The sequence below is a fragment of the Parasteatoda tepidariorum genome, chromosome 1, assembly GCF_982258835.1.
Source record: "Parasteatoda tepidariorum strain Cologne lab strain chromosome 1, Ptep-v5.0, whole genome shotgun sequence".
Taxonomy (NCBI): Eukaryota; Metazoa; Arthropoda; class Arachnida; order Araneae; family Theridiidae; genus Parasteatoda; species Parasteatoda tepidariorum.
The window spans coordinates 29,442,667-29,469,728 of record NC_141755.1 but is presented as its reverse complement, the minus strand read 5'-3'; the positions used below and the strand labels follow the sequence as shown (position 1 = coordinate 29,469,728).

Genomic DNA, 27,062 nt, shown 5'->3' with positions numbered 1-27,062 from the left:
TTCTATTTAAAAAGGCAATCTCATTTTTATCGTTGAATTTTTGTGTTCTACTTCACGATCATGACTTGACGCTTAAACCCATCCAAGTAAGTGAGTTTTCCATTTTTGTTATTTTCTTTCTTCATCAATTTCTTCACAATGAAAAGGAAAATCATGAAGCATGTTTCTAAAAAATCGAAAACAGCTACCAAAGACAATCCCAGCCACACTCCAAGCAGGCCTCCAATATAGCCAAAAGCTTCCACTTCCTATAAAAAATTAAGAAGTTGTTCTTATTATCTAATTCTAAAATATATGTTAAGTAAAAATACTGTTAAAGTAAAGATACTGTACTAAAATACTGTTAAAGGTATAGATCCGGCTATTATTAATACTAACCGGTCAGTATTAAAAATAACCGCTTCTTTTAGTCAAAGTGAGATATATCGTAAATAATTCACCTTTAACTGGTAAATATTAATAGAAACCAATGAAGTTTGGTCAATGTTTACATAGCATTGTGCCACTTTGTATATGTGTTAGGTTAAAATGATAAATTCGGTTATTATTAATATCTACCGGTCAAAATTAATAATAACCGCATCTTTTGATCAAAGGGCGAAATAAAAGGGGATATTTCCGTATCCTAATCTGTGGCAGAATAATCGCCTAGCCTTGGCAACTTCCGGACAGCGGTCCACGAGAAACTACAAAGAACATCACAGAAAGGGTCCAACTCAAAGGGCAATCATAACCCAGCCACACCTGGGCAAACATATACACGTTTTTTTAAAGTAAAAAATAAAAAATAATTCAGTTTAAAATCAATCTGGCCCCTTGGTGATTGTAGTTTGCTTGCCAGAACACGATAGGGAAATATCCCTAATAAAAACGCAAAAGAATGACATTGGACAAACTTGATTGATTATTATTATTAATAACCGACTATTCACATATATATCACACACACACACACACACACACACACACACACACATATATATATATATATATATATATATATATATATATATATATATATATATATATATATATATATATATATATATATATATATATATATATATACACATGTGACTTAGATTATACGTGCGATAAACAAATTTCAAATTTCTTCATCGAAAATAAAAGTATCTTTTGAAATTTTGTTTCTTCAAATTGTCGAGAAAAGTTAAATTGAAAACTGATTTTTTTTTCGTAAGAGAAATTTAGCATCACTAAAATTTAAACCCCTTAAAAGAGAATTTTATTTCAGAAAGCTACTGCTTTTATTATAAACAAATTTAAAAAAACAAGTGCATTTATTTCTTATAGGATATTTCTAGAATTTTTGAGCAAGTAAAAAATTACATGGACGCCCATAAAACAGCTTACCTGATATTTTTTACTGTAAGTAAAAGTCATCAGTTCCATTCGAACAAACAACAATTTTATTCTTGTAACACAACTGCAAATAAAGAAAATTCTACATAAATTTTATTAAACACTTACAGTTGTTATTTTCCATACAAATATTTCAATATTACACGAACTGGAGGCTAATAATAATTACTTCAAGTCATTACCTTGCTTAATTAATAAACATTTATAATATTTAAAATAAAAAAGTATGCATACTCAGTTGTCGGAAAATAATATTTAATCGAGAAAAACACAACATTGAAATATAACGAATTACTTCTCTAAAAAACGGGACTGAAGCATCAATCAAGCCGCAAGTATCAATTATCTTAAGTGGCACATTCTATATCTTACACAAAGATTTCAATTCTTTCACTATATATTTCTTACTTATCATAAAGACAGGTACGAAGCTCTGTAGAACGCTAACTAATTATGCACCGAAGTTGTCAGGTACAAAAAATAAAAATATATGACGGTTACAATAAAATGCATAAACAAATAATAAATCTAAGCAAAAGACGTAAAGGAGAAAGAGTTATATTTCAACAAATTTGATGTGCGATACGGTGCTGTATTTAATTAACTTGACGTTAATTAATATTCCAACTTATGTGAAGAAACTTAGCTTTACTTTAACCCACCATTTTGCTTATAAACAATCAGCTGATCCTGTCATCATAGGTTTAATGTGTGGGTATCTGAGATCTTCTTCAAGTGCAAGTACCCTATTGTAAAATGGTTAATTAGTTTAGATACCTATTTATATAAGTTAAATTATAACAAATTGCCCATCAAATGATGAATTTCATAAAATACTTTAGAATAAATAGAAAAACACTACTTTTAGTTTATTTTTTGATAACTTTTTATTAATTTTATACTGATGACAGTCTAAGAAATCTGAATCTTCATTTAAGAAAACTGGATATCGAGTGATTTATTTGTCCATTGAAAATGCACAGACCCATCATTATTTTAATCTGATTACTTTTAAACTTTTTATATATTGATTTACTATTTGCATGTACACGTATTGAATGTTTATATTTGATAGTGTAGGTAAGAAATGAAGCCTATATGGATGCTGACTTGCAGTAATTTCAATCTTTTATGTTAGTTTATTAAATAAATGAGCAAAATTATCTATACTCACTTTTTCCTCTTTGATCCCACCTGGAAATTAATAACAGCCTAATTTAATTAAAATTCGCTGAATTTTAAAAATGCATTGAGCTCAGACTGATTTTAGAATAGAGCGCATAAGTTTTTTAGAAGAGAAATAAATGCAAAGAAAACTGCTGATAAAAATTGATGAGGAAATAATAATTAGTCGAGAAAATTACGAGGATGTGATAGAATAATGAGTACCATGAGATGACCACGATCAATAAACATCATTTTAGATACCGAAAATGCTGTGCTTAGATTTGATATTAAAATTATTTGGAGGAAAAGAGTCAATATATTTTGATCAAACACATGCCCATTCTCCAAACGTAAATGAAAACCACATTTGAAAATGAAAATTAAAGTAATAAAAACAAAAAGAGGAAAATGGTAAAAAGCAATAAAGGTAAATGAAGGTAAAAGTAGGTAAGAGATAAAGAACAAAATTAGATAAAGTTAAAAAAATTATAGATAAAGGTAAAAAAATAATTAGAGAAGTTCTCTTTGGCAATGTAGCGTTTTCATTGTCAAATTTATTTTGTTTCCTTCATTTTCGTCTGGTTAGTTTTGAGAATGAGCTTCTGTTTTCAAGAGCTCAAAACAAGCAGTCTTCTTCCAACTTAATAGTTTTTGAAACTAATAGAATTTTTTACAGCATCAAGTATGACTTTTCGCTTCAGTTTTATTTTATTTATTTATTTATTTATTTATGTATTTGATTTTTAGTTTTGGTATTTCAAATTATTCATTTCAATACCAACACAATCTTTTAATGAGTTGCACCTCTAAGTGCATTTTAATAAATGTAATAATGCAAAGCCACCCAGAAGGGGAAAAAATTCTGGAAAAAATACGTAATAAATTCTAATTCAGAAAGAAATATTTAAGCAGAACGAGAGTAAAGGTATCAATTTATCTAAAATTATAAACTTTATAACTTTTTACCTAAAAGGATAAAAAAAGAATCGGAAAAAAAGGTTATTGAATAAGTGTCTTAAGATATAAAACATCAGAACTTAATAATTTGTGACAGGTATAAAAAAAAAGTTAGTTAAAATCTTAATTGATAATTTCTCTTCTAAACCATGTGTTTATACGCTTAATAATATAAAGGCAACACAAAAAGCAACTATTCGAAAAAAAGAAGAACAAAGGAAATAACGTACTATGTCCAGTTTCGGCTCATGCAGTTACAAAATAGTCATACTACAAGTACTCATTTTCGAGTTTCGAGAGTTATGTACTGATCATATAGATTACTGAAGCAGTATTTTTTTAAGACAACAATGCTAGGCTGAACGGTTACTTATAGTAAAGTATTTCTCGGTACTCATATTGATCTACCAAAATTATATTTCATTGCTATTCTACAGCAGGAAGAAAAAGATAAAATAAAATTACATACTTCTGTGGAGGAATATACATATTCTTCGACTTTAATTTCAATATCTTCTTCACTGTAATTGAAATTTAAACAAGTATTTTTATTAAAAACAATCTGAAGAAGCAAGAAGCTACATTAACAGGAAATCTGTGGACACAAAACGGAATGTGTGCACACATGCCCAATTAACAATTCTTAAACAATGCAATCAAAATTTGGTGCAAAATCATTCGAAGACACGAAGTTTGTCACTGTTTATTCTTTAACTCCCGACCACTAATTCGTTCGCTGTAGCCCCAAAACGAGTTTTTCTTAAAAAATAGCACAACGCACAGCTGCAATTTAAAATGCAGATGGCGAATTTTCATATTATCATTAGGAGAATCTAATTTTTGCTAGCTTTCAGTTCTATTCAATCGAATTTCATTGAAAATTAAATCACGTGCGAAATTGATTTAATCGCTCGTTATATTGAATTCAACTGGACGGCTAGAAGTGCGTCTTCGAAGTTGTAGTTTTCATTTTAAAACTTAACATACAGATCACGAGCGATTCTCAACAGCTATGGCACCCTCTCCATACACAGCACAAATGACACGAGCAGTTTTTACGGTATTAGACTCTTGATCAACAACGGCAACAAAAAAACGTGTAAATAATGTTCTCATCTTGGCAATCAATTTTAATGATCTGAAACGAAACTAAAATTCACTCGAGCAAGAAAATAGATTCTGGTCGAACAAAACACCCTCTTTCGAATTATCTAAAACATTATGCCAAAAATACTTGATGACATGCGGAATGATAAAATTCTATTTTATTTTATAACCGTCGTTGAACAGCCGACAGCCGCTGAGAACACAAAGATAGTCCTCAAGTCAATAGGTTCCTTAAAAAAAGAGCTACGTTACCGTGGTATTAGATACAAGCATGAATAAAACCAGGTAAAATTAGTTCAAACATAGTTTTCATATCAAATAAGGACTTTCCTAAATTGTACTTTTTCTTCCTAAAGCAACTTGTTTTAGCTAATTTTTCTTGCAAATTGAATCAACATTTCAAAATAGTGAATAATGTAAAGATAGCAAAAATTAAATTTGAAAAAATAAATATCGACTTACTAACAGGCTTGTTGACAGTTTTCTAAACACAGTGAATAAAAATCATCATAAGGCTCTAAACAAAAGAAATAAGAAGAAGAAGAAGGTTAATAAACAATGACTTAATTTATCATTATTTAACAAGGTTATCAAAAATTTCTCTAAATGCAATTCAAAACTAATCCAGAGTTGAAATTAGATATGTTGAGGTATTCAGATTTGTTCGTATTCCAAATGCATGAAATACGACTACTTTTGTAAAATGATTACACACTTAAAGATATTCACGTATTACTAAAAAAAAAAAAAAAACTAAAAAAAATTTGAAAATGGTAGAAAACTCCCCTCTTCTTGCTCGCTAACCCTCGTATTTGCTTCCAATTTATTATTTCCCCTTCCCCTTAAACGACAATATTTTTCACAAAAGCACAGAATATTTTGTTTTCAAAATTTACAATTATGTTAGCATATTAAACATACCGAAATATAAATTTCAAACCAAAATTTACGTTGAATTTCCAAATAAAAGTGGCTCTTTCAGCATGTCACATTGAAGCTCCGTAGTTGCATTTCAGAGGGATTGACCAAGCATGGTATTTTTCCCAAGAAAATTAAAAGTTAATAGTTCTCGAATAAGTTGTCGAATCTTAATTTCTTTTCTTTTTTTTTTTTTTTCTTTTTTTTTCTTTAAATTTCGTCGTACCCCTTGTACTTTTTTCTACATACCATCATACTTTCACGTTTCTGAAACTTACAGATTTTGTAAGAGAAAGAAAAATTTAACATAAAACAAGTGATAAAAATTCATGAAAAAAAAGCTTAAAATAGCAATAACTTTCGAACGAATTAGAATTTCAAAAAAATTATGTGTTTTGTGTTCATAAGCAAATATTATTCCTTCAAAATAGTTTCAACTCTTGAATTGCATTCTTGCGACCTATAGAGTAGCCTATAAGGTTCCTACACGGTTAACAGTTAATAATTCTGGAACAAATAATTGAATATTAAATAATTTTATTCCGTTGTTTTACAACACTCTAGTGTAATTTCAAATTTCTAAATTTTAGAATTTCTGAGTTACAAAACAAAGTAACATTAACTTGAACACTTGAAACAATGGTGGCGGTTACGATTTTTTTATATGATTTTTATACTGGCTATTTTTCAATGATCACGCTTAATATGTGCTTACATATTAAAAATAAAGTAAAAAATATCATTATGGTATATTAAGAGGAGTGCCTCAAGTTTCAGCAGGCAATTAACAGGTTTTGTTTTTTTATGCAATTATGATTATCGAAGTGTAAAGAAAGGATTGAAAGCATCAAAAAGTTGCTAATTTATCTTGTTAGTTTGAAATGCATTCAACTATCACTCTCTAGGTTAATCTTCCAATTAACTGGTATTAAATGATTTTTATCCCTCTTTTGCTCTCATTGTACTCAATAGGGATTGATAAGTGTATGGAAACGTTTTATTTCCTAATCACTAAAATATTTATTTCTAATATGTATGCTTTTTGCCTCATTTTTGACAAAACTCGTAAAAATACATATTCAGGGTGGTCGTAATCGAACATCCTGCATATTCCAGTAACCATGTGAATAACAAAAATTTGAATTACCTTTGAAGCAGAAAAGTTCGTTTTCAGTAGGGTATGACACATATACTGGATTGAAACATCCATACTTTGTAATGGATTTGTTCAAAACACACTCGTCTATGCACATCTGGCGAAAGAGAAGGAAAAAATAGGATCTGTTTATAATAAATTTCATCTATTTATTTTCAATTTTATATTTCATTTTAGTATCATAAATATATAGAGCTCGCAATGAGTTTCATTTTAAATTGAATTATCATACACAATTTGAATAGAGAAATATTTTATTTATTTAATAGTGTAGTTCTCTGACACTTAGCATAAAACAGTTTACTCTGTGGAAAAAATTTGGAGAATTCCCATCCAAGCTGTAATTTAATATTTTCACTTGCCAAACGGATTATAATATTAAGCACAATTTGTGCACGCAACTCATTGTGTATGAAATTGATCGATAAGTTCCTAATCATTTAACGAATCTCTTTAAGGTTGTTTTTCGAAGTCTCCGTTGAAATATGAAATTATGCTTTTTTGCGAATAATATGCTATTTTTATGACTGATAAAAGTTTCAAACTGTTACTAAAAATTGCACCCCGACAACAATGGATAACTGCAAAATCATCATTAGATTTTTATCTATAGTTAAATTTGAAGTAAAAAATAAAAATAAAACATTTATGAGTTGTGAATGCCTCACTGGGAAGTTAAAAAATAAGCTGTTTTAATTTCCAGTCAATACAAAATATATATCAGCTATATCGACGTCAAAGAAGAAAAAAAATTTCGGTATTTTTTTTTCTTTTTTCCTTTTTAAAAAAAATTTAAAAGTGTGAAGCAAAACGCAGAAATCTATTTGCCAAATAGGGTTAGTTTTCTTCTGGAGAATCCAAATCTGCAATAAAAATTAGGGGGTAGTATATTTAAGATTTCAAAGTTGCCCCTGAAGAGGAATATCGAGTTTTGTATCATTGGATAGCTTGCATAGCTATCTAATGATAGCGAGTTTTGGATCGTTGAATAGCTTTTAAGAAAATTCTGAATGCCTCTGTTTTCACAATTTCGATTCATATATTTTTCGAGATATTTGACAGTGCTCAAACTTTTTTTGCACCCTGAATATTACAGATGCTTTTATTTTCAAATACAAATTAATGTATGTATATTTCTTATACTATTACTTATTACCTGTAATATGCTTCAATTAAACTCTGGAAAAACTATGAAAGGCATGTTTATAGTATACTATAAAAATGAATACAACAGGGTATAATCCGCTGACGATTTTACTTGCTAAAAGAACCGTATTTTGATCAGCATCATTACCCAGTCTATTCCTTCATCACCGCCTTAATACATGTTGTTGGAATCCTAGTCAAAAATCAAGATAATTGCCAAAAATTAACATCGATGAGAAAACATGAGAAAATAAAAGCGCTATCGAAATCAACCGAATCACAACTAAGGAAGGCGGGACTGAAAGTTTCAGTGAACCTGTTTAATTACCGGAGGAAACAAAGAGAAATTGAAAGGTAATTACTCCTCCAAGTTTTATATGGCAATCAAACTAGTTTTGTTGTTTGTCCTCCCAATTTCTTCACTAGAAATTCTACAATTTCTAAATTGTTCTTTCCTTCGCTGTACCAATTTGTGACCCACTAATTTGCATATTTTTTCTTTCATAATTTTCAATGATTTTAAACATTTAAAAATATACATTTAGGGTGGCAGATGCGAAAACCTGTATTGGAAAGAAGCATTCCCATAAATGTTCTCGTTTTCAAAAGCACGACACGAATAGTGAGATAATCAGTGGTAGCTCATAGGATTGAGCGTTCGCCTTAAGTGTTATAGCTTGCAATGAGTTGAACCGGGTTCGATTCCCAGCGATGGCAGGTTGTTACGAATTCCGCACCCGGCTCGCACCAAATACAGTTCTGATATAAAATATCCTCAGTGCTAGACAAATTAGGGGTTAGAGTCCCCTTGCCATGAGTGATTTTCATGGTTTTTCTTTCCATGTAACGCAAATGCGGATTAGTTCTATCTAAAAGTCCACGAAGGCAAATTTCTCCCAATACTTGATCCATCCATGAATTCCTTGGCTTCTAAATTTCAAAATTACAAGGCTGCGGAGTTGAATATTAGTAGCCGTAAACCCAAAATTAGAGCGGCTGTTCAACGATGGTTATAAAATAAAATAAAATGGTAAAAAACACTCGGGAAAAAACTTCTCGACTTCTGCCTGTTTTGCTACACTGCTTTTACCAAATTAAGTTCCCAAGATTGTCACGGGGTATTAGATTCCTTGACATTTACCTGATTTTCTCATGCTTTTGTGACCATTCGGTGTGAAGCAACATTAATTATAGTATTTATACCGTTATAATCAAGTATTATTTATATTTGTTTAAAAAACGTCAAACCTTTTGATTAAGAGGCCCAATTCCACCACGATCTCTCCATAACCTTTCATAATCAGTGCAGTTTGTTCTGTAAGGTGCCGGCAAAAGATATTTTACAGTCTGAAAAAACATGTATTCATTTGTATCTAAGTCTCGACTCATTGACAGTTAATTAAAATTTCAATTAAATATTTCTTTGAATCATATGAAAGTGAGTAAACAGTAGAAAACATCTCAAACATTGAATATTATAGTCATGATTCAATCAAATATACTCAGCATAAAATAGCTGTATTTTTTCCCAAAAATTTAAATGCTAGTTACACCTTATAACAATTATTAAATTAACAAAACTCTAAATTAAATATCTTTATTTCTCAAACACAAGAATCATTCAAATGTTTCTTTGGTATAAAATAATTTTTATTTTGAATTTGAATTATAAAATTTTATTGTAAGCTTTAATTCCTCTATTCCTATATTAAGTAACAGTTTAAAATTGGAAGAGACCATTGGAATAAAAAGTAAATTCTAAACGAAAGCAAAAGAATGCTCCAGTTTATAGCTACCTCCACAATCGTTTAATTTAAATTTATAGCTATCTTTAAATTTATATTTCCTTATAAAGTTGTTTTTCTGTTTTTCCAAATATGTGTTGATAATCGTTTCTTATAATAATTGCATGATATATCATTACGGCCTAAGAAATATTTAAAAATTCAGAGTTTTATTTATTTGTGAGATTCATGATAGAACTGACACACATTTGGAAGTAAGCCTGTTTAATAAATTTTCTTTAAAAACTAAAAATAGAATAGATGTGGGATCTGAAATGGATGCCGCTTCGCTGTGCGAAGGTTTATTTAGTATAAGTTTACATAACATTGCTAACGTAAATTTGTATTTACTTTAAGTGAAAAAATACGTATTAATTGAATTGTTTTGGGTTACACCATAATTTATTACAACATTTTTAAAAACTCAGACTATTCTAATCATTCAAACAATGCCAGTAAATTCTAAAAGTAATATTTTGTTGGGGGGGGGGGGAGAATCAAACGCAAATGTACGTACAGTGCATAAAAAAAAAAGCGAACCACCCTGAATAATTTTTGATCTATTCAGACGTACGTTTTTTAAGGCTGTTTTTGTGTCTAATTTCGTAACTTAAAATATCGTCTGCACAATAAGAATGTTTGAGGTTACTCGAACCATTAAGATTGAACGTTTAGATCCGATAATTAAAACAAACGTTATTCAGGTTGGTCCGTTTCTTTTTCTTTCTTTTTTTGGCTCCTTGTACACTGCTTGCCATTAAAGTTGCTATACCAGGAAGGAAGGCAAAAAGCAGAATGTTATGTATTGGACACATATTGCGTAATAGTAGAAAGAGCAAGTGATTAAGTTAGCAGGTATTTATTTCGTACAGATTATAAATCAGCTCCTAAGTATTGACTGTAATAACAGCTTTTATCCCTCTGAACAAAGACAGAGAGGTAAAAGTTGGTGATACCATTCAAACAGAGATTGAATGTCAACTTCGGGACAATGCATCTTTAGCAACACGTTTTCATGTGTTCAAAGATCATGAGAACGTGCTGTGTAATAAATTGAAATTTATTATAAGTTTTTTTTTGTAATACTTTTAAAGATAGATTATTTGTCTGTAGATGGCACCACTACGGTAAAGTTTAAATTCAATCATAATGATATTTTCTTTAGAAATTTTGAATTAGTCTTTTAAAAAGGGATTTTTTTGGGTAAAATCTATGTAACTAAATTTATTAATATTTATTGAAGATGGTATTATAACTTGTATAGGGTATTAGTGGATTCATGACGGTTTTTCTCAGGGATCTTTTTTTTTTTGGTTATGACGTCCGCCGGATGCGGGATGACTCTGGACGTGGTAAACAGGTCAGTCTAGATTCTTTCGCCTTGTTGAAGGGAGGATAAAAGAGAAGCGACGAATGTGGCTAGCAGTAGTAGCAGTTGCAGTACCAGTAGTAAGCCGTTAATCAGAGCAGTATCCTGGGGATACGGAGTTTGTCCGCTGAAGGAGTGGTTCGTGACAGTATCTCGGAGATGGTGGATCGTAACCTTAGGGAAAGCTAAACTGAAGTTTCTAGCGGGAAGGACTACCGGGATTAGCCAAAAGCCGATATCTTTGAGACGATGGGCCAAGTCCGAAGGAATCTATGCTGGACGTCCGGTGTCCCCCTTCTACATGCCTAAGTCGCTTGAAATTAAAATAGCTGGAGAAATTTCGAGATCCTAGCCGAGGAGTTTGTCCATGAGTTCATCTACCTTTCCGGTGGGCGGTTCCAGAGTGAAAGCAGTAAATTCCGTAGGGTACTTATAAAACTTTAAATTTTATTTCGTTAACATTTTAGAGGAATCATTTACCGAAAATTCTGAACTGTTATGTTGTGTTTTTTTTTGTGTAGGAGAACAATCAGCATTTAAGTGTAATTTATAGATATCATAAACCAAGTCTGGGTTTTTAGAAATGTTAAATGAAGTTTTTATTTTATAAATGTCTTTTTTTTGAACTGTAGAAGTTGAAGGTTATGCTTGAGTGTTTTAAGGTTGCATTTTTGTTTTAATTAATGTATAAATGTTTATTCCCATGTTGGCATTTGGAAATGTGTGAAATTATGTTTTTGAAGATTTAGAGGTGCAATAAAAATGAGTTTTAAATGTTAACAGTTTTCTGTAATTCATTAGATATTTGTCTACTAAATAACCTGGGTAACCGTTACTAAATTTAAATTTTGAGATCACAGCCAAAGGGGTAACGGTACAAATTGGTGCCGTGACCAGGATAGGCAAATTTAATAGAGAGGGCCTAAATTGGTGCTGCAATCTTTTGCATTTCCAGATGCTAACATTTGACTTTTTATGTGTTTTAAAGTTGTATCATATTTGAGTGTATTCATGTATTCCCAGTTTTTGAAATAGACGTAAACAAGTTAAGATTTACTCAATTAATAGTGTGCTTGTGAAATTTGAATTGTAATCGAATATGTGTCCTAAGGATAAGCTTTCGCCACAGGATGGTCAAACGGGTGTGTTTATACCTGGCCATTTTTCTCTTTTGGCGTTGCAAGTACTCCGGCACTGTTAACATATGGTAGGGAATTAACTTTACAGTTGGAATTTCGTAGAAACCATGAACCTTTCTCTTACGTGGGTGCTGAGGACTTTGCCAAAGATTTACTTGGTAAATTGCATAGTACTTATGCATCAGCGAGGGAAAATCTAGAATATTCTGCAGAAAATAGAAAAGCTCGTAGAGACAAAAACGTCAAACAATATAATTTCCAAACAGGGGATGAAGTATACTGGTTCAATCCTGTGTTAAAGAAAAACCAGTGCAAGAAATTTGCTAAATTTAATGAGGGCCCTTTCAGGGTGGTTGAAGTCTTATCTCCGGTCACTTTGAAAATCCAACATACAAAAAATTTTGGCTATACTAGGGTTGTTCATGTGGAGAATGTGGCAAAGGCGGAGCAAAGATTGGAAGTTTTGCGATCCAGAGATAGTGGGTTCGGTGACCAAATCAGTGGCAGTATAGATAGGGAAAGAGTAGAAACACCTGCTCCAGAAAATCTACTGTATGAGACAGGTAAATTCGTGCCTTTTCCGCAACCTCGTTATAACTTAAGACAACGAGTAAATGGACGGGTCATAAGAAATTAGAATTTGTAAGAGGGGGGTGCAACTAAATTTTTCTTGTTTTAAATTGGGTTATAAATGTTTTGGGGTGGAATGTCAAATGTTCTCCAAATATGGAGGAGGAGTTTATATCTGGCGGTGCATATTTTGGTTACATAAGCCGGAATGTAGTAGGTCGGTGGAGACTGTTTTTTGTTTTCAGGTGGACCACGGTCCTTTTATGTACATAAGTGTGAAGTGTAGGTCTCCACCGGCAATTGTAATGATGTATGTAATCAGTCAAAACTGGGTTTGTCCCATTTTTTTTTATGTTATTTTGAAAATGCAGATTATGAATCTTTAGATGTTTAAAATTTGAAAGCTGAAGATTGATAACGTTGCTGTACAATCTTTTCCTGACCCCCTATGGGCCGCTGGAAAAGGTATTGCTAAGTGTAAATCTGAGTTATAATGTTTTTTAAAGTTAAGTGTAGTTTAAACTACTTTGGCGCATATTTGATTCCTCTTTTCTGTTTCCTTGCAAGGTGCACATTGTTAGGGTCAGATTTGATTTTAGTGATAAAGATCTAAAAGTAGGTTTAAAGCCGCGTGGTGCTTTTAGAGATTTTGAACTTTAAATAGGAATTATTTATGAACAGCTTAGAGAAAAGGAAAAGACGGAATTTTTTGTGTGAAACCAGTAATTTAGTTTTCTTGATTTCTTGATAGTGTTCCAGGTCATTTTAACATAGTGCTATAGTGTTTCAAAAAATTAAAAGTATTTTAATTTTTTTTCGGTGAGGCGATGGTATTGTAATAAATTGAAATTTATTATAAGTTTTTTTTTGTAATACTTTTAAAGATAGATTATTTGTCTGTAGATGGCACCACTACGGTAAAGTTTAAATTCAATCATAATGATATTTTCTTTAGAAATTTTGAATTAGTCTTTTAAAAAGGGATTTTTTTGGGTAAAATCTATGTAACTAAATTTATTAATATTTATTGAAAATGGTATTATAACTTGTATAGGGTATTAGTGGATTCATGACGGTTTTTCTCAGGGATCTTTTTTTTTTTGGTTATGACGTCCGCCGGATGCGGGATGACTCTGGACGTGGTAAACAGGTCAGTCTAGATTCTTTCGCCTTGTTGAAGGGAGGATAAAAGAGAAGCGACGAATGTGGCTAGCAGTAGTAGCAGTTGCAGTACCAGTAGTAAGCCGTTAATCAGAGCAGTATCCTGGGGATACGGAGTTTGTCCGCTGAAGGAGTGGTTCGTGACAGTATCTCGGAGATGGTGGATCGTAACCTTAGGGAAAGCTAAACTGAAGTTTCTAGCGGGAAGGACTACCGGGATTAGCCAAAAGCCGATATCTTTGAGACGATGGGCCAAGTCCGAAGGAATCTATGCTGGACGTCCGGTGTCCCCCTTCTACATGCCTAAGTCGCTTGAAATTAAAATAGCTGGAGAAATTTCGAGATCCTAGCCGAGGAGTTTGTCCATGAGTTCATCTACCTTTCCGGTGGGCGGTTCCAGAGTGAAAGCAGTAAATTCCGTAGGGTACTTATAAAACTTTAAATTTTATTTCGTTAACATTTTAGAGGAATCATTTACCGAAAATTCTGAACTGTTATGTTGTGTTTTTTTTTGTGTAGGAGAACAATCAGCATTTAAGTGTAATTTATAGATATCATAAACCAAGTCTGGGTTTTTAGAAATGTTAAATGAAGTTTTTATTTTATAAATGTCTTTTTTTTGAACTGTAGAAGTTGAAGGTTATGCTTGAGTGTTTTAAGGTTGCATTTTTGTTTTAATTAATGTATAAATGTTTATTCCCATGTTGGCATTTGGAAATGTGTGAAATTATGTTTTTGAAGATTTAGAGGTGCAATAAAAATGAGTTTTAAATGTTAACAGTTTTCTGTAATTCATTAGATATTTGTCTACTAAATAACCTGGGTAACCGTTACTAAATTTAAATTTTGAGATCACAGCCAAAGGGGTAACGGTACAGCTGGCCATGCTGACAGTCGGATATCTTTTGTATCAAGGAAGATCAAGACAGTACGGGAAACATGCAGTCGTGCATTATCCTGTTGGTGATGCAGCGTCAAGGGTAGAAGAAGCCTTGGCTGCCATATTGGTGATTCATACTGCGCATACTACTGCGCTTGGTGATTCATACTAGTCGAACTGTTTGAGCACAAACTTCTTGTATTGTTAACGACTGCATTTCCAAAGTCATGGTTTGTAATGCGGTTGTGCAACCCGTTATGACCATGTGAATAAGATAACTATCTCCTTGGCTATTAGAGATAGAGGGCAGCTGAAATTCAGAACGTCGTACAAATAACCATCTAGAACCAATCCTATTTTTTTTTTGGGGGGGGGACAGTTTAGGGTTCTATTAGTCAATGGGAACAGCAATAATGCAGTATGGTAAACAGCAGCCCTGATAGGCTATAATCTTTCTTTAATCAAAGTCAGGCACATACTGGTAGTATCATTTCTTCTTCTCACATTTGGAGATTAGGAGAAAAAAATTAGAACCTCGTCATCATTTCAATTTTAAAATTTATTGTTTTACTGGCGTACATTAAAAGAACTTTCTTAAAGAGTGAAAAAAATAGATAAATAGATTACTTTTTTTAGATACATGTTGTAAGTAGAGCATGGTTGAATGGAAAAACCAGTGGTAAATGGATCCACTTTCATGAACGGGGAATGCACTGCCATTTGAATTGCCAGTGGAGTCGCCGTGTAAAAGTTGTCATCTGTTATACTAACGCTAATTTCAAAAACTGAAAGAGAAGTATCAATGAATAATCGGGGGGAAATGAATCACACTTTAAAATTTATAACTTATAAGTCTAGTTTCTATTTATTTTATTTTCGATGAAAATTTTGGTCGTGCCCCGAAGGAAATCGTAAAATAAAACGACTCATTAATTAATTCTTAGAATTTAATGGTACCTAGAAATAGATAGAATAAAGATAACAGTTCGAAAATTTTTAGCTGGAACCAGGAGTATTGGAGCAGGAAACAGCTGTTATTTCTGTAATTACTAATTTGTATCATTTGATTATGTTTCCTTTGCTGACTGCGTTAAAATCTCATCTGGAGTCTTTATAAAAGGCATTATGCAACTGAGTTTGGGATACTGCTCAGGGTAATTTGCATCCACCAATCATTCGATCTCATTATCGTTATTTGAAAAATTAAAAAATAATTTATTTTTCTTAAATTTCCAAAGAGCTGCACAATCGGTCTTGCCGATGAGCAGACCTAGTTAAAAAATATTTAATGATGCAATGTTTACTAACAAATAACATTTCTTGGGTGAATAAAAGTAAGCATGAAAAGCAGATACTAAAACTTACAATCCCTTTCATTAACAGTTCTTAAAACAGCAGAGCTATTTTCCCAGAGAGTGTTAAAGGCGAAACAGTTCGTTGGTAGGTGCTGAAAATTAAACACGGACACTTGTTGGGGGCTGAAAAACAACAAAAAACAAAAAGGATAAATTACTTTTTCTAGATATATAAAATATTTCAATATTGTGAAACTTTGTCCAAAGTTATTCCATTTTGGATGTTATAGTTAAATTTAAAATATGTGGAAGAATGTAAATTGAACTCATAAAAAATTAAACAAGACAGTGTATATTAAATCAAAAGAATTGTTGTGGCATGGTGCTTAAGTAGTGATGCAGTTAAAATGTTTTATAAATTACTTTATTTTTCTAAATTTTAATATTTCATTCCTTTTATGGCCCAATGAACCTATTTGGTTATAGCGGAATGTTTAAACAACGTAATTTGTCAACTTCTCTTTCTGCCTATATTAACAAAATGAAAATTTTGAAGTTAAAGAAAACAAAAGAACATTATAAAGAAAAATCCAGTAAATCAATGTTATAAGAATAAAGACAAACTGTTTACCTTGATTTCTTAGGTAACATGATTAAGACGCATATAACATTTGGTTACTGGACCAAGCAAAAAGCCACTATAAGCAAAGAATAACAGTGAGCATTTCTTTTAAAGTACTAAGTTGATTTTTTAGGTATTACCTATTAGTATCTATCTACAGAAATATATACCATTGTGGTTCACATTTGGCACAAGAAGATTTTGACAATCAAAGTTTAAGAGAATAGCCTTATTTTAAAGTTTTTTGAATTACCTTTCGCCGTTTGTGCCTTTTACTCATTTCACAAAAACTAGTACCACATTTAAATTAATAAAAAAATATTTAATTATTTTTTTATTAGCTATATCAGATAATTTCAATGATCAACTTTAACGGAGTAGCATGGATATACTACGCCCCCAAATTAATATTTTTGAAATTAACTGAAACCACGCATTTATTTTGTTTCAAAAGATTTTTTTAAGAACATGTCTCGATAAATGTTAATAGTTTAAAATCAACAGGGACAGAAATGAAACAAAAATAGCTATGCATTAAAAGGCAAATTTAATAGAAAAATGGTACTGTTTCGTTTAGCCGAAACGTAAAATTCGCTTTACTATTATTGAAGCCAATTATTTTTAATTAATTTAAGTAATAGATGCATATTGAAATAAGCTATGTACGAAAATGAAAAGTTAATGGAGAAAAGATACTTATTTGTTTTGGGAAACGTTTAAAAACACTATATTATTTTTGACATAAATGCTTAATTACTTTTGATAATATGAATTGATTGAAAAAAAAGCTATGAACTAAAAAGAAAAAATTTATAGAGAAGAAGAACTTATTTGTTTAAGAGAACCGTAAATAATCACCATACAAACATTTACGCCGATGATGCTTATTTAATTTTGGCAATAAGTATTATGGTATGGTAATTTGCGCAGTTTTAATAGCGAATTATACAGCGGAGTTTTCATAATTTCAGAATAATTTTTTTAGGGATAGCAAAGATAGTGTATTAGTATTTTAATGAATTAGAATTGAAATAACCTATTTCTTTTATTATTTATGAATACAGTCGAACCTGTTTATCTCGAATCTCACTGGAAGGGAGAAAAACTTGAGATAAAGAGGTTTCGAGTTATACAGGTGCTTTAAAGAATTAAATTTAATTAAGAAATTCTATTAAAAGTGCTTTAATTGCTTTCAGTTGAAAAAATAGGCATTTCTTAAAATAATTTTATACCACATACATCTATTTACATAACATTTTTTAACTTACATTTAAGACAGAAAATAATTTTTCAAAGGTTTTTGACTTATAACCTTATTTGTTTCGATTGTTCTTTTAAGGTTAGAAAGGGAGCAAATTTCTCATAGCCAACATTTTCCTGGGGTTCAAGAATAGATCATAAGAATTCTACTGCTTTTTCTACATCTTTTGCGTTCACATTTGGTTCATCAATATAATCTTCAGCGTCTTCCTTTTCATCTGATATTCTCTTTACATTATCGATGATTTCCGCATGTTGCCAGGCAGTTGTCCACTTGTGAAAATCTTCAAAATCGATGTCAACATTAAATCCAGATCTTATTACGTTTCATTCTGTCAAATCTGGCACTGCATTTTCAGCGTCAAAAGATTCTTCTTCTTTACTGATGCCTTCCTCCTCTTGTTCATAATTTCACGGCTCTTCCTAAAACCAGCTTTCCATTTTGGATACTTTTTAGACACATTTCTCCAGGCAAAACAGTAGGATTTTGATAGCATCTAACATCTTTATTTTTGGAAGAGAACTTTTTTCATCTATAAGTTTGTGTACCAACGGTTTTCTATAGTTCACTTTAAAATTCCAAGAAACACCCCCAACCTGTTCATCCCTACTTCCTGTGGGTTCACGAAATTCATCTCTGTCTGCAAGTTCTACTGATAAAGAAAGTTTTGGTATTTGTGCTCTATTATTAGAAATTCGAAAAACGGAGGTTTTGAAGGAAAAAAAATCGACATAAACATGGAAAATACATTGGTTTTAGACAGAAAATGTAGGGAATTTTAGAAATTTTGAGATATAGAGGTTTTTGAGACAAAGACATTTGAGATAAACAGGTTCAAATGTATTTTAAATAGTATATTAAAGGTCAGATAGAGAAATACTCCTGCTTTGAAATCCTTATCAAGGTTTTTATGTGAATCCTATTAGTTCTTAAAATTTTGACTTCAATTTGCGATCACTGATAAATGTATTTCTCACAAAATTTAAATGTTAGAGAGTATGTAATAGTACACTATTATAAGTAAAAAGTATTATATTGGTGTATTCGGTGATTATTAAAACTGCATCCACACTGCAGGTTTATTAATTACCAGTTTCAATACAGATACTGCGGAAATAGTGGTCTTACAGGCCCAAAAATTGATAGTATAGACGAAAACTAATTGATAGTGACAAATTTTGACCACCATGAGCTAGCTGAGGGCAATAGCGTCATGCCAAGGCAGTATTGAATATAGTTTATCGTCATTCTATTGGATGATGAACTACAAAATAAGGGTTTTATTTAATTTAATAACCTAAAGTCACCGCGAAGGGCAACAAACAATAATAAATAAATGATAGAATTATTTGATCTTTATTAATTGTGTTGGTATATACCTTCTAGTTTTGAGCATGATTTTGATTTACGATTGCATGATTTCTTTTACGAAAAACAAAATTATCTGTTTGCAATATCGCCACGCAGAATAAGCTGTAGTAAGCAGCTGTATACTTTCTAACCGGAAGTAGAGCAGGTTAAGAGCTTGAGATTGTTGTTTACATTTATATTGAAAACACCATCCATCATGAGTTATAAACATTTCCACAATAAAAAAAATAAGGTGGTTAATACTATTATTAGTTAGTTAATATTTTTATGAAAACTGTAGTTCAACGGAAAATTAAAAACATTTTAACAAACCTTAGTTCCTCTTTTCCAAAATAAACTCTATCTATGAACAGATGTTCTGGAACACCAAGTCTTCGATAGAAATCTCGAACGTTGCTTCTGTTATTTGGTAATTCTTCTGGAGTGATAGTGGGCATCTAAGGACAACGATATGTAATAGAATAACTGCACAGCAGAGATGATACGGTGTGTCCAGAAAGTTATGTCACTGAGTCAATTGAAAAAGATTTATCGATCGAATTAAAACAAGAAGTAAAAATGTTTTAAAAATAGGCTCTTCTCGTTTCGCTACGTCACTTCCAGCGAGATTTCTAGGTAACGGAGGTGTCAAGGTTAGTGTCGGTGAAAGTGTCTGAGCTCACTGGAATGCATATAAGCGTAAATAATAAACTCAATGGAATTACTATGTCACCTCCAGCGAGATTTCTGGGTAATGGCGTTGTCACGCTTAGCATCAGTGAAAGTGTCTGAGCATTCTGAAATGTATATATAAGCTTAACCATAAACTCAATGGCATTACTACGTCACTTCCAGCGAGATTTGTAGGTAACGGAGGTGCCACGGTCAGTATCGGAGAGGGTGTCTGAGCGTGTTGGAATGCATAAGCTTAACAATAAACTCAATGGCATTACTACGTCACTCCCAACGAGATTTGTAGGCAACGGAGGTATCAATTCTTAGCATCGATGAAAGTGCCTGAGCATTCTGGAATGTATATAAGCGTAATAATAAACTCAATGGCATTACGCGTCACTTCCAGTGGGAATTGTAGGTAACGGAGGTGTCACGGTGAGTATCTGAGAGGGTGTCTGAGCGTGCTGGAATGCATACGCTTAACCATAAACTCTATGGCATTACTACGTCACTTCCAACAAGATTTGTAGGTAACGGAGGTGTCAATTCTTAGCATCGGTGACAGGTCTGAGCATTCTGGAATGCATATAAGCGTAACCATAAACTCAATGGCATTACTACGTCACTGTATCGGAGTACTACGTCACGGTCAGTATCGGAGAGGGTGTCTGAGCGTGCTGGAATGCATAAGCTTAACAATAAACTCAATGGCATTACTTTCTGGTATGAATATTGTTCACTTTGTCTATAATATGCTTACTTTTTCACTGGATTCTTCGTCGGGAATGTCACTACAAAATTGATAATTCAGCGAGCAGAATTCTTTAAAGTTTTTTGGAGAACATAATTCGGGAAAGCTATTACAGAATGGCTTCTTCCGAATTCTACAAGAAATAAAAAGAAATTACATTATTTTACTGTCGACTAGTTGACTTATACAATAAGACGGAACAGTGCGGCATGTCGCTTAACACTTCCATAGCAGCAATGACGTGCATTTAAATGGGACAATTGTCCTATTCTCTTCGCTTAGAGTTCCCCCGCAGTTCTAAAATGGAAATAAAACACAAATTCCCATAAAACTTGTTTATTTTACTTTAAAAAATATTAATCAATTGTAAATCAATGTCCTTATTCACTAATACAACACTAGAGCACAGCGAATATTCACGGAAGACGAGTTATCTCGTCCGTCGCGATGAAAGAATTAAACAGTTACTGATTTTTATGTTTAAAATAGTGAATGCATAACAATTACACATCAAAAAAGTGCAATTCTTATTTAAGTGGGAGGGAAAAACACAATTTAAATCTAACGAATCACTACTGTGGAAAGCGGAATAGAAAGCTTAATCAGGAAGCTAAATCATTACACGTCTATACCGATGGCTCTTTGTCTGAATTCTCACCAATTGTTGGAACAAGGATATATTCTACTATCTACTAGATTCAGTAGATATTCTGTAGATATTCTACTATCTTTTCCTTTAATGTTCCAGTCGAAAAACAAAACGCCGCCTTTGATGAAGTAATGGCTATCAATGTAGCATGGCTTGTCTCTAGACGCCTTTACAATACGATGGTTATTCTGCCTGACTCCAAAGCTGTCGTTTATAAAGAAAAACTGATCTCTAAGAATATCCTAGATTGTCGGGCTCTTTAGTAGAGTTAGAGGATATGAGGACAGCAAAAAACACTCCCATGGATTCCAGGGCACTGTGATATTTATGACTACGAACAGACAGATATGCTGGCTAAGAGGGGCACACAAATAATTCAACAGCTAAGTACTTATGACTCTTTTCATTGGACAAAACTTTTTAACAAAAATCTAAAGAGGCAAAATGGACAACTTGTCAAATTTTCAATTTGTGATGTAGATTATTGTTAACCGAGCTTTAAGCCAAAACGTAAATATTTCCTCATTAAAAGGCCTTTTCTTTGTTCTAAATGTAAATAAAAACCGGCTCTGAAGCGTGCGGAGAAGTTATCCTTTTCCTTCCTTAAGAATTATAAAAAAATTATTTAGTATCTGTCTAAATAATCTGTCTAAATTGAAAATTTGGACGATTTAAAGTTTTTTATTACCTCAACCTGTAAGTTAAACATTAATATTTTACATATAAATATTAGAAGTTTAAGAGCCAACTTTGATAATTTTATTTCACATATTTCTAGCATGATTGAAAATATAAGTGTCATAATTATGTCGGAAATTTGGATTTACCAAAATGAAACTAATTTTTACTCAATAGATGGTTATAATTCATTCTTTAATTGCAGAAATAATAATCGCTCTGGAGGTGTTTGTGCTTTTATTAAAAAATGTCTTGATATTTCAGAGTTAGCTATACATTTTGTTTCCGCAGAATCTATATTACTTTATTGCAAATCTTTAGATTTATTATTTCTATCTTTATATAGATCTCATGATTTTACTGTTGATTTTTTTAATAGTGAACTTAAAGTAATAATCTCTAAGCTTAAATATCCTAATATAATACTGATGGGTGATATAAATATTGATATTCTAAGTGATGATTTTATTACTCATGAATATATTAATTTATTATGCCAATTTGGATTTCAAAATTACATAGACAAACCAACTAGAGTAAATTCCTCATCAACTTGCATTGATCATGTCTTCGTAAAAACAAATAAATTTTCAATCAAATCCGGAATATTCATAAATGACATAAGCGATCACTATCCAACCTTTTGCAGTGTTCATTACGATGAGGTAAATAAAATTAAGGAAGCTGAAAATAAAATTTCAATTAACTATAATAAGCTCAATAATTATCTGTCAAATTACAAATTTAATTACAATCCTCAAGATTCTCTTGATCAACAGTATCGAAGTTTTGTTTTCAAACTCAATAATTTAAAAAATAATTTTAAATATAAGCATAAATCAAACAAAAAAGCCAAAAATAACTGGATGACTAGTAATATCTTGATTTTAATTCGAAGAAAGGAAAAACTATTCAAAAAAACTAGAAAATATCCATGGGATATTATTTACAAAACAGCATACAACACTATAGTTTCTGAGCTTAAGAACTTAATTAAAACAGCAAAATCAGAATATTTCAAATTCAAATTTTTAAATTGTGATTCAAATAAACAAAAATGGGATCTTGTAAATGGTATTATTGGTAATCAGAGCAAATCACTTACTTTACCTGATATTTTAAACGACTATGAATCTTCTGATCAATTCAATAAATCATTTGCAAATGTCTACAGTACCTCAAACCCAAATTTAAACAGTTTGCAAATATATATTTCACCAAGTTTAACCTCGTTTGTTTTCCTAGAATTGAATGATTGTGAAGTACTTCACTTAATAAATTCTCTTTCTAAAAAAAACTCCTTTGACTATGACGGTATTAATGTAAAATTAATTAAACTATTTGCTCTCAATAATATAAATTTTATAACTAATTTCATCAATACCTCAATCAAGTCATCCATATTTCCAACTTCTTTAAAAAGAGCAACCATAACTCCTATTTTTAAAACCGGCGATAAAAATTGCCTATCAAACTATAGACCAATTTCAATATTACCTGTTTTTTCCAAAATCATTGAAAAAGCTCTAGCTGATAAAATGTACAATTATTTAAAACATATAAATTTTTTCTCTGTTAATCAATATGGATTTATTAAAGGCAAAAGTACAGAAAAAGCTCTTCTGGAATTTTCAAAATTTATTCATAATAGTATTGCTGAAAATAAGATAACAGTAGCTATATTTCTTGATATATCAAAAGCTTTCGATAATGTCAATCGCAATCTTTTAATTAAAAAATTAGAATTTGCTGGTTTCAGAGGAATTATGTTAAATTGGTTTGTTTCATATCTTTCAAACAGAGAACATAGAGTTAAAATCCGAAGTAATTTTAGTAATTATATTTTTTCAAACCGTGGTGTTCCTCAAGGATCTATTCTAGGACCCTTATTGTTTATTATATTCATCAATGACTTTTGTCAACTCAAACTTTTTGGTAAGATAATAACGTATGCTGATGATTCCGTAATTTTGTATTCTTGCACTGATTTAAATCAACTAATTTTTCAAATTGAATCTGATTTACGCATAATTTCAAAATGGTTTACAATAAATGACTTAAATTTAAATCTAAATAAAACTAAATATATTTATTTCAGTTTAAGAAAATCAGAATTTAACTTAAAATTAAAATTTCACTCTCTCTCCTGCAAAAGTACTAATGAAAATTGTCAATGCTATATTCTACAATCTGTAAATAATATCAAATATTTAGGACTATATATCGATTCTAATTTAAAATGGAAAACACATATTAACAATTTAGTTAAAAAATTGCGTTTCGTTTTAGTTAAATTTTATCACCTTAAGAATAAAATTCATTTTAATTTTGTGAAAGCACTCTATTACTCCTGGTTTTATTCTTTAATTAATTATGGTGCGATAATATATGGCGGTGAATATAAAACTAATTTACTTCCCTTAATCTCAGTTCAGAATAAATGCTTCAAGATTATTAATTCTCTAAATATAAATGATTCAAGTGTAACTACTACCAATATATATACAAGAATTAACCTATTACCATTTCGCCATAATGTATTTTTTCGTATTTTACTCTATTTACACAACAATAAATTAATATGCAAATTAAAAACTAATGTGTCTGAAAGGAGACCAACTGAAATGTATGAGATTCCCCTCTTTACAAAAGAAATTTCACGAAAACAGTTTTTTTACTTAGCACCTAAATTATATAATAAATTACCATTTCAGTTGCAAAACATCAAAATATATTCTTCTTTTAAACGTGCTTTATTTCAATTTGTGATGAACATTGACGATTTAGATCTCTATTTTTCACTTTAAAGGAAGCATTTGATTTTTTATACCAGTCTTGTGCCAATCCAAATGAATTTCTTATGTTACCTTTGTTATTTTTTTTTATTTTTATATATATATATATATATATAGTTTCATGCATTTTTTTTTTTTGTTTTCTATTATTACAGTGTTCAACAATATATGACGTCTTATGATGAGCAAAATAATTTATGATTGTAATACCCCCTTTTTTTTCTTTCTTTTTTTTTTTTAAATTTCTATTTTAAATTTATTGTATTACTTTTCTTTGTCGCCTGGACAGGATTTTCCTCTTGACGACGAATATATATTCTTTGTATTTATGTGTTTTTGTTCTCAATAAAGTTATATTTGTTTGTTTGTTAAAAAAAAAAAAAATTAAGAGAAGGTTTTATTTTAGTGCAGTAGCGTGCACAGAACGGAGTTAAGAAGACTACGGCACCAGGCATATATCCAAAGAAGGCATCCAATGGTGGATTAAATCTTTAAATTTATTACAATTTTTATCATGAAAAAAATTTTTTTAGCTATTAAATATTTGACTCAAGCAAAATATTTCATGAGGAAAAGAATTGCATGACTTTTAAGTATGATAAATTTACTAAAGAAATTTTTAGATAATAACAATTTAAAATTTTTATGTTCTTTGCTTTTGAGGAAAAAAAAAGTAAGATTATTTTCTTCGAAAAAAATAATATTAGCTTATCTTGAAATGTTACTAGAGGATAATTCACATTTACATTACATAATTATAAATTTAAAATACGGATTTGTTGTGCTTTTTTTTAATGAAATTGGTTGTTTTTTTCAACCCTTTTTTTTCAGGGGCATCTAAAGGCGTCTCATAGCAAGACCCGAAATAATAAAACCTTCTAATCAAGATTTTGATACAGACTATTCAAACACCTCAGCAGACCACTGTTTTAGAGCTTAAAAGTTATAACATTGGTTTGACAGAATACTGCTTAAAACTTAATCTCTTTCACAGGAAAGTCCCGCGGTGGACTGATAGTAGGGACACGGTTCCCAGTAGAACATCGAAGTCAAGAATCTCTGGCTGCGGTCAGTAAGCGGGTGGGTGACCACTTTGATCAACTTGCGTAAGAACCTAGGGTGCGCGGTATGTATCTGTCCATGTCAAACAGTTCTACCTTAAAGTGCTTGACTTCACACGCAGATATCGTCGGGCTACCAAAGCACGGAAGCCATCCAATCTGCAGAGGATCAAAATAGCGATGGCACGTCTTCGGATCATTCTCAGGGACGTTTCCCAGACCGTCGCCAATAACTCATTGTGCAGTTCTAGTTCGCCGTAAACAAAGTACTTATAAACCTTTCATTGGAAAACCATTCCCAAGTTTTGCTTCCGAATTATATAGCATTAAAAGAATATGTTATGGTGAGGCGCAATGGTTCAATGGTTAAAGGCACTTAACTATTATAGTGAAAGATTGAAATTCTATCTTCAGTGGGAGCTTAAGGCTCACTCAACGTTGGATTAATGGGTACCTGCTATCCTGGGAAGTAAAGGTTTTCTGTGCGCGACGGGTAACTAACCCATTTGCTGCAACTCCAATTGCCGTCGAGGAAAAAAGAAGCTTGGTTGGTGAGGTGGCGATCGGTGATGCGTGTGATGAAAATCGCCTTTAAATGCTTACCCCATTATTACTACCAACCAGCCTAACAATCATTGGTTTCGAAATTGTGAAGCCTTAACCTCCATGACCTCTTGGCTCACAGAGGGCTGTTGTGTGAATACTTTACATTTAAAAAAATATGTTATTCCTAACAATACTTAAAATAGTTTCTAATTCTGTAGATTCTTAGGAATGAAGTATTCTAGATATTCTAACTTGGATTCTTAGAAGAGATACGTATTATTGGGAAAAAGAAACTTACCCGTTGTATTCGCAGAGTGTAAAAGCTGGTGATGAAATAACTTTAGGATTTGAAATGAAGACATCTACTATGATTGGATAAGTCCAATATACCTGCATGAAAGTCCAGACTTGGTATGAACATCCAAATAAGCAGATCAGCAAAACCAGTGTCTTCATCCATTTATGAAAACCTCGAACTTTAACGATTTGAGGGATGGACGTCAACATAGTTTGCATCATCTGCTTCTTGGCGAAATTCTTAACTTTCATGATGGAAATCAACTGCAGCATATGAACACTTGTTAGAAAAAGCCACCTCTAATCTAAACTTTTAGAATATTTATCAAAAATGATTTTCTCTAA

General features: G+C 31.3%; 1 protein-coding gene across 3 annotated transcripts; it reads right to left on the bottom strand.

The window, feature by feature from the left end:
• On the bottom strand, window positions 1–27,062 carry LOC107439426 (degenerin deg-1). 3 transcript variants are annotated; one of them, XM_043050185.3, is made up of 12 exons: window positions 26,719–27,062; window positions 20,701–20,824; window positions 19,599–19,723; window positions 16,103–16,215; window positions 15,365–15,522; window positions 9,083–9,181; window positions 6,680–6,785; window positions 5,077–5,131; window positions 3,977–4,028; window positions 2,558–2,577; window positions 1,375–1,447; window positions 1–248 (listed from the first exon to the last, which is right to left on the bottom strand). In XM_043050185.3, exons 1-12 carry the CDS (start codon window positions 26,988–26,990, stop codon window positions 48–50), a joined length of 1,398 nt encoding a protein of 465 aa, XP_042906119.2. In that variant the 5' UTR covers window positions 26,991–27,062; the 3' UTR covers window positions 1–47. The 3 variants fall into 3 exon arrangements, with proteins under 3 accessions (XP_042906119.2, XP_087017168.1, XP_087017170.1); XM_087161042.1 differs by lacking the exon at window positions 9,083–9,181; XM_087161044.1 differs by lacking the exon at window positions 2,558–2,577 and having other exon boundaries at window positions 111–248.

What these genes read in the sequence shown, in the direction of transcription:
- LOC107439426 (XM_043050185.3), bottom strand. Translation starts at nt 26,990, where the DNA reads ATGCTGCAGTTGATTTCCATCATGAAAGTTAAGAATTTCGCCAAGAAG. An exon ending in AACTGTCAACAAGCCTGTTA is followed by an intron (nt 4,029 to 5,076) that starts GTAAGTCGATAT and finishes TTTCAATTACAG; the next exon opens with TGAAGAAGATATTGAAATTA. An exon ending in CTTACAGTAAAAAATATCAG is followed by an intron (nt 249 to 1,374) that starts GTAAGCTGTTTT and finishes AATTTTTTATAG; the next exon opens with GAAGTGGAAGCTTTTGGCTA.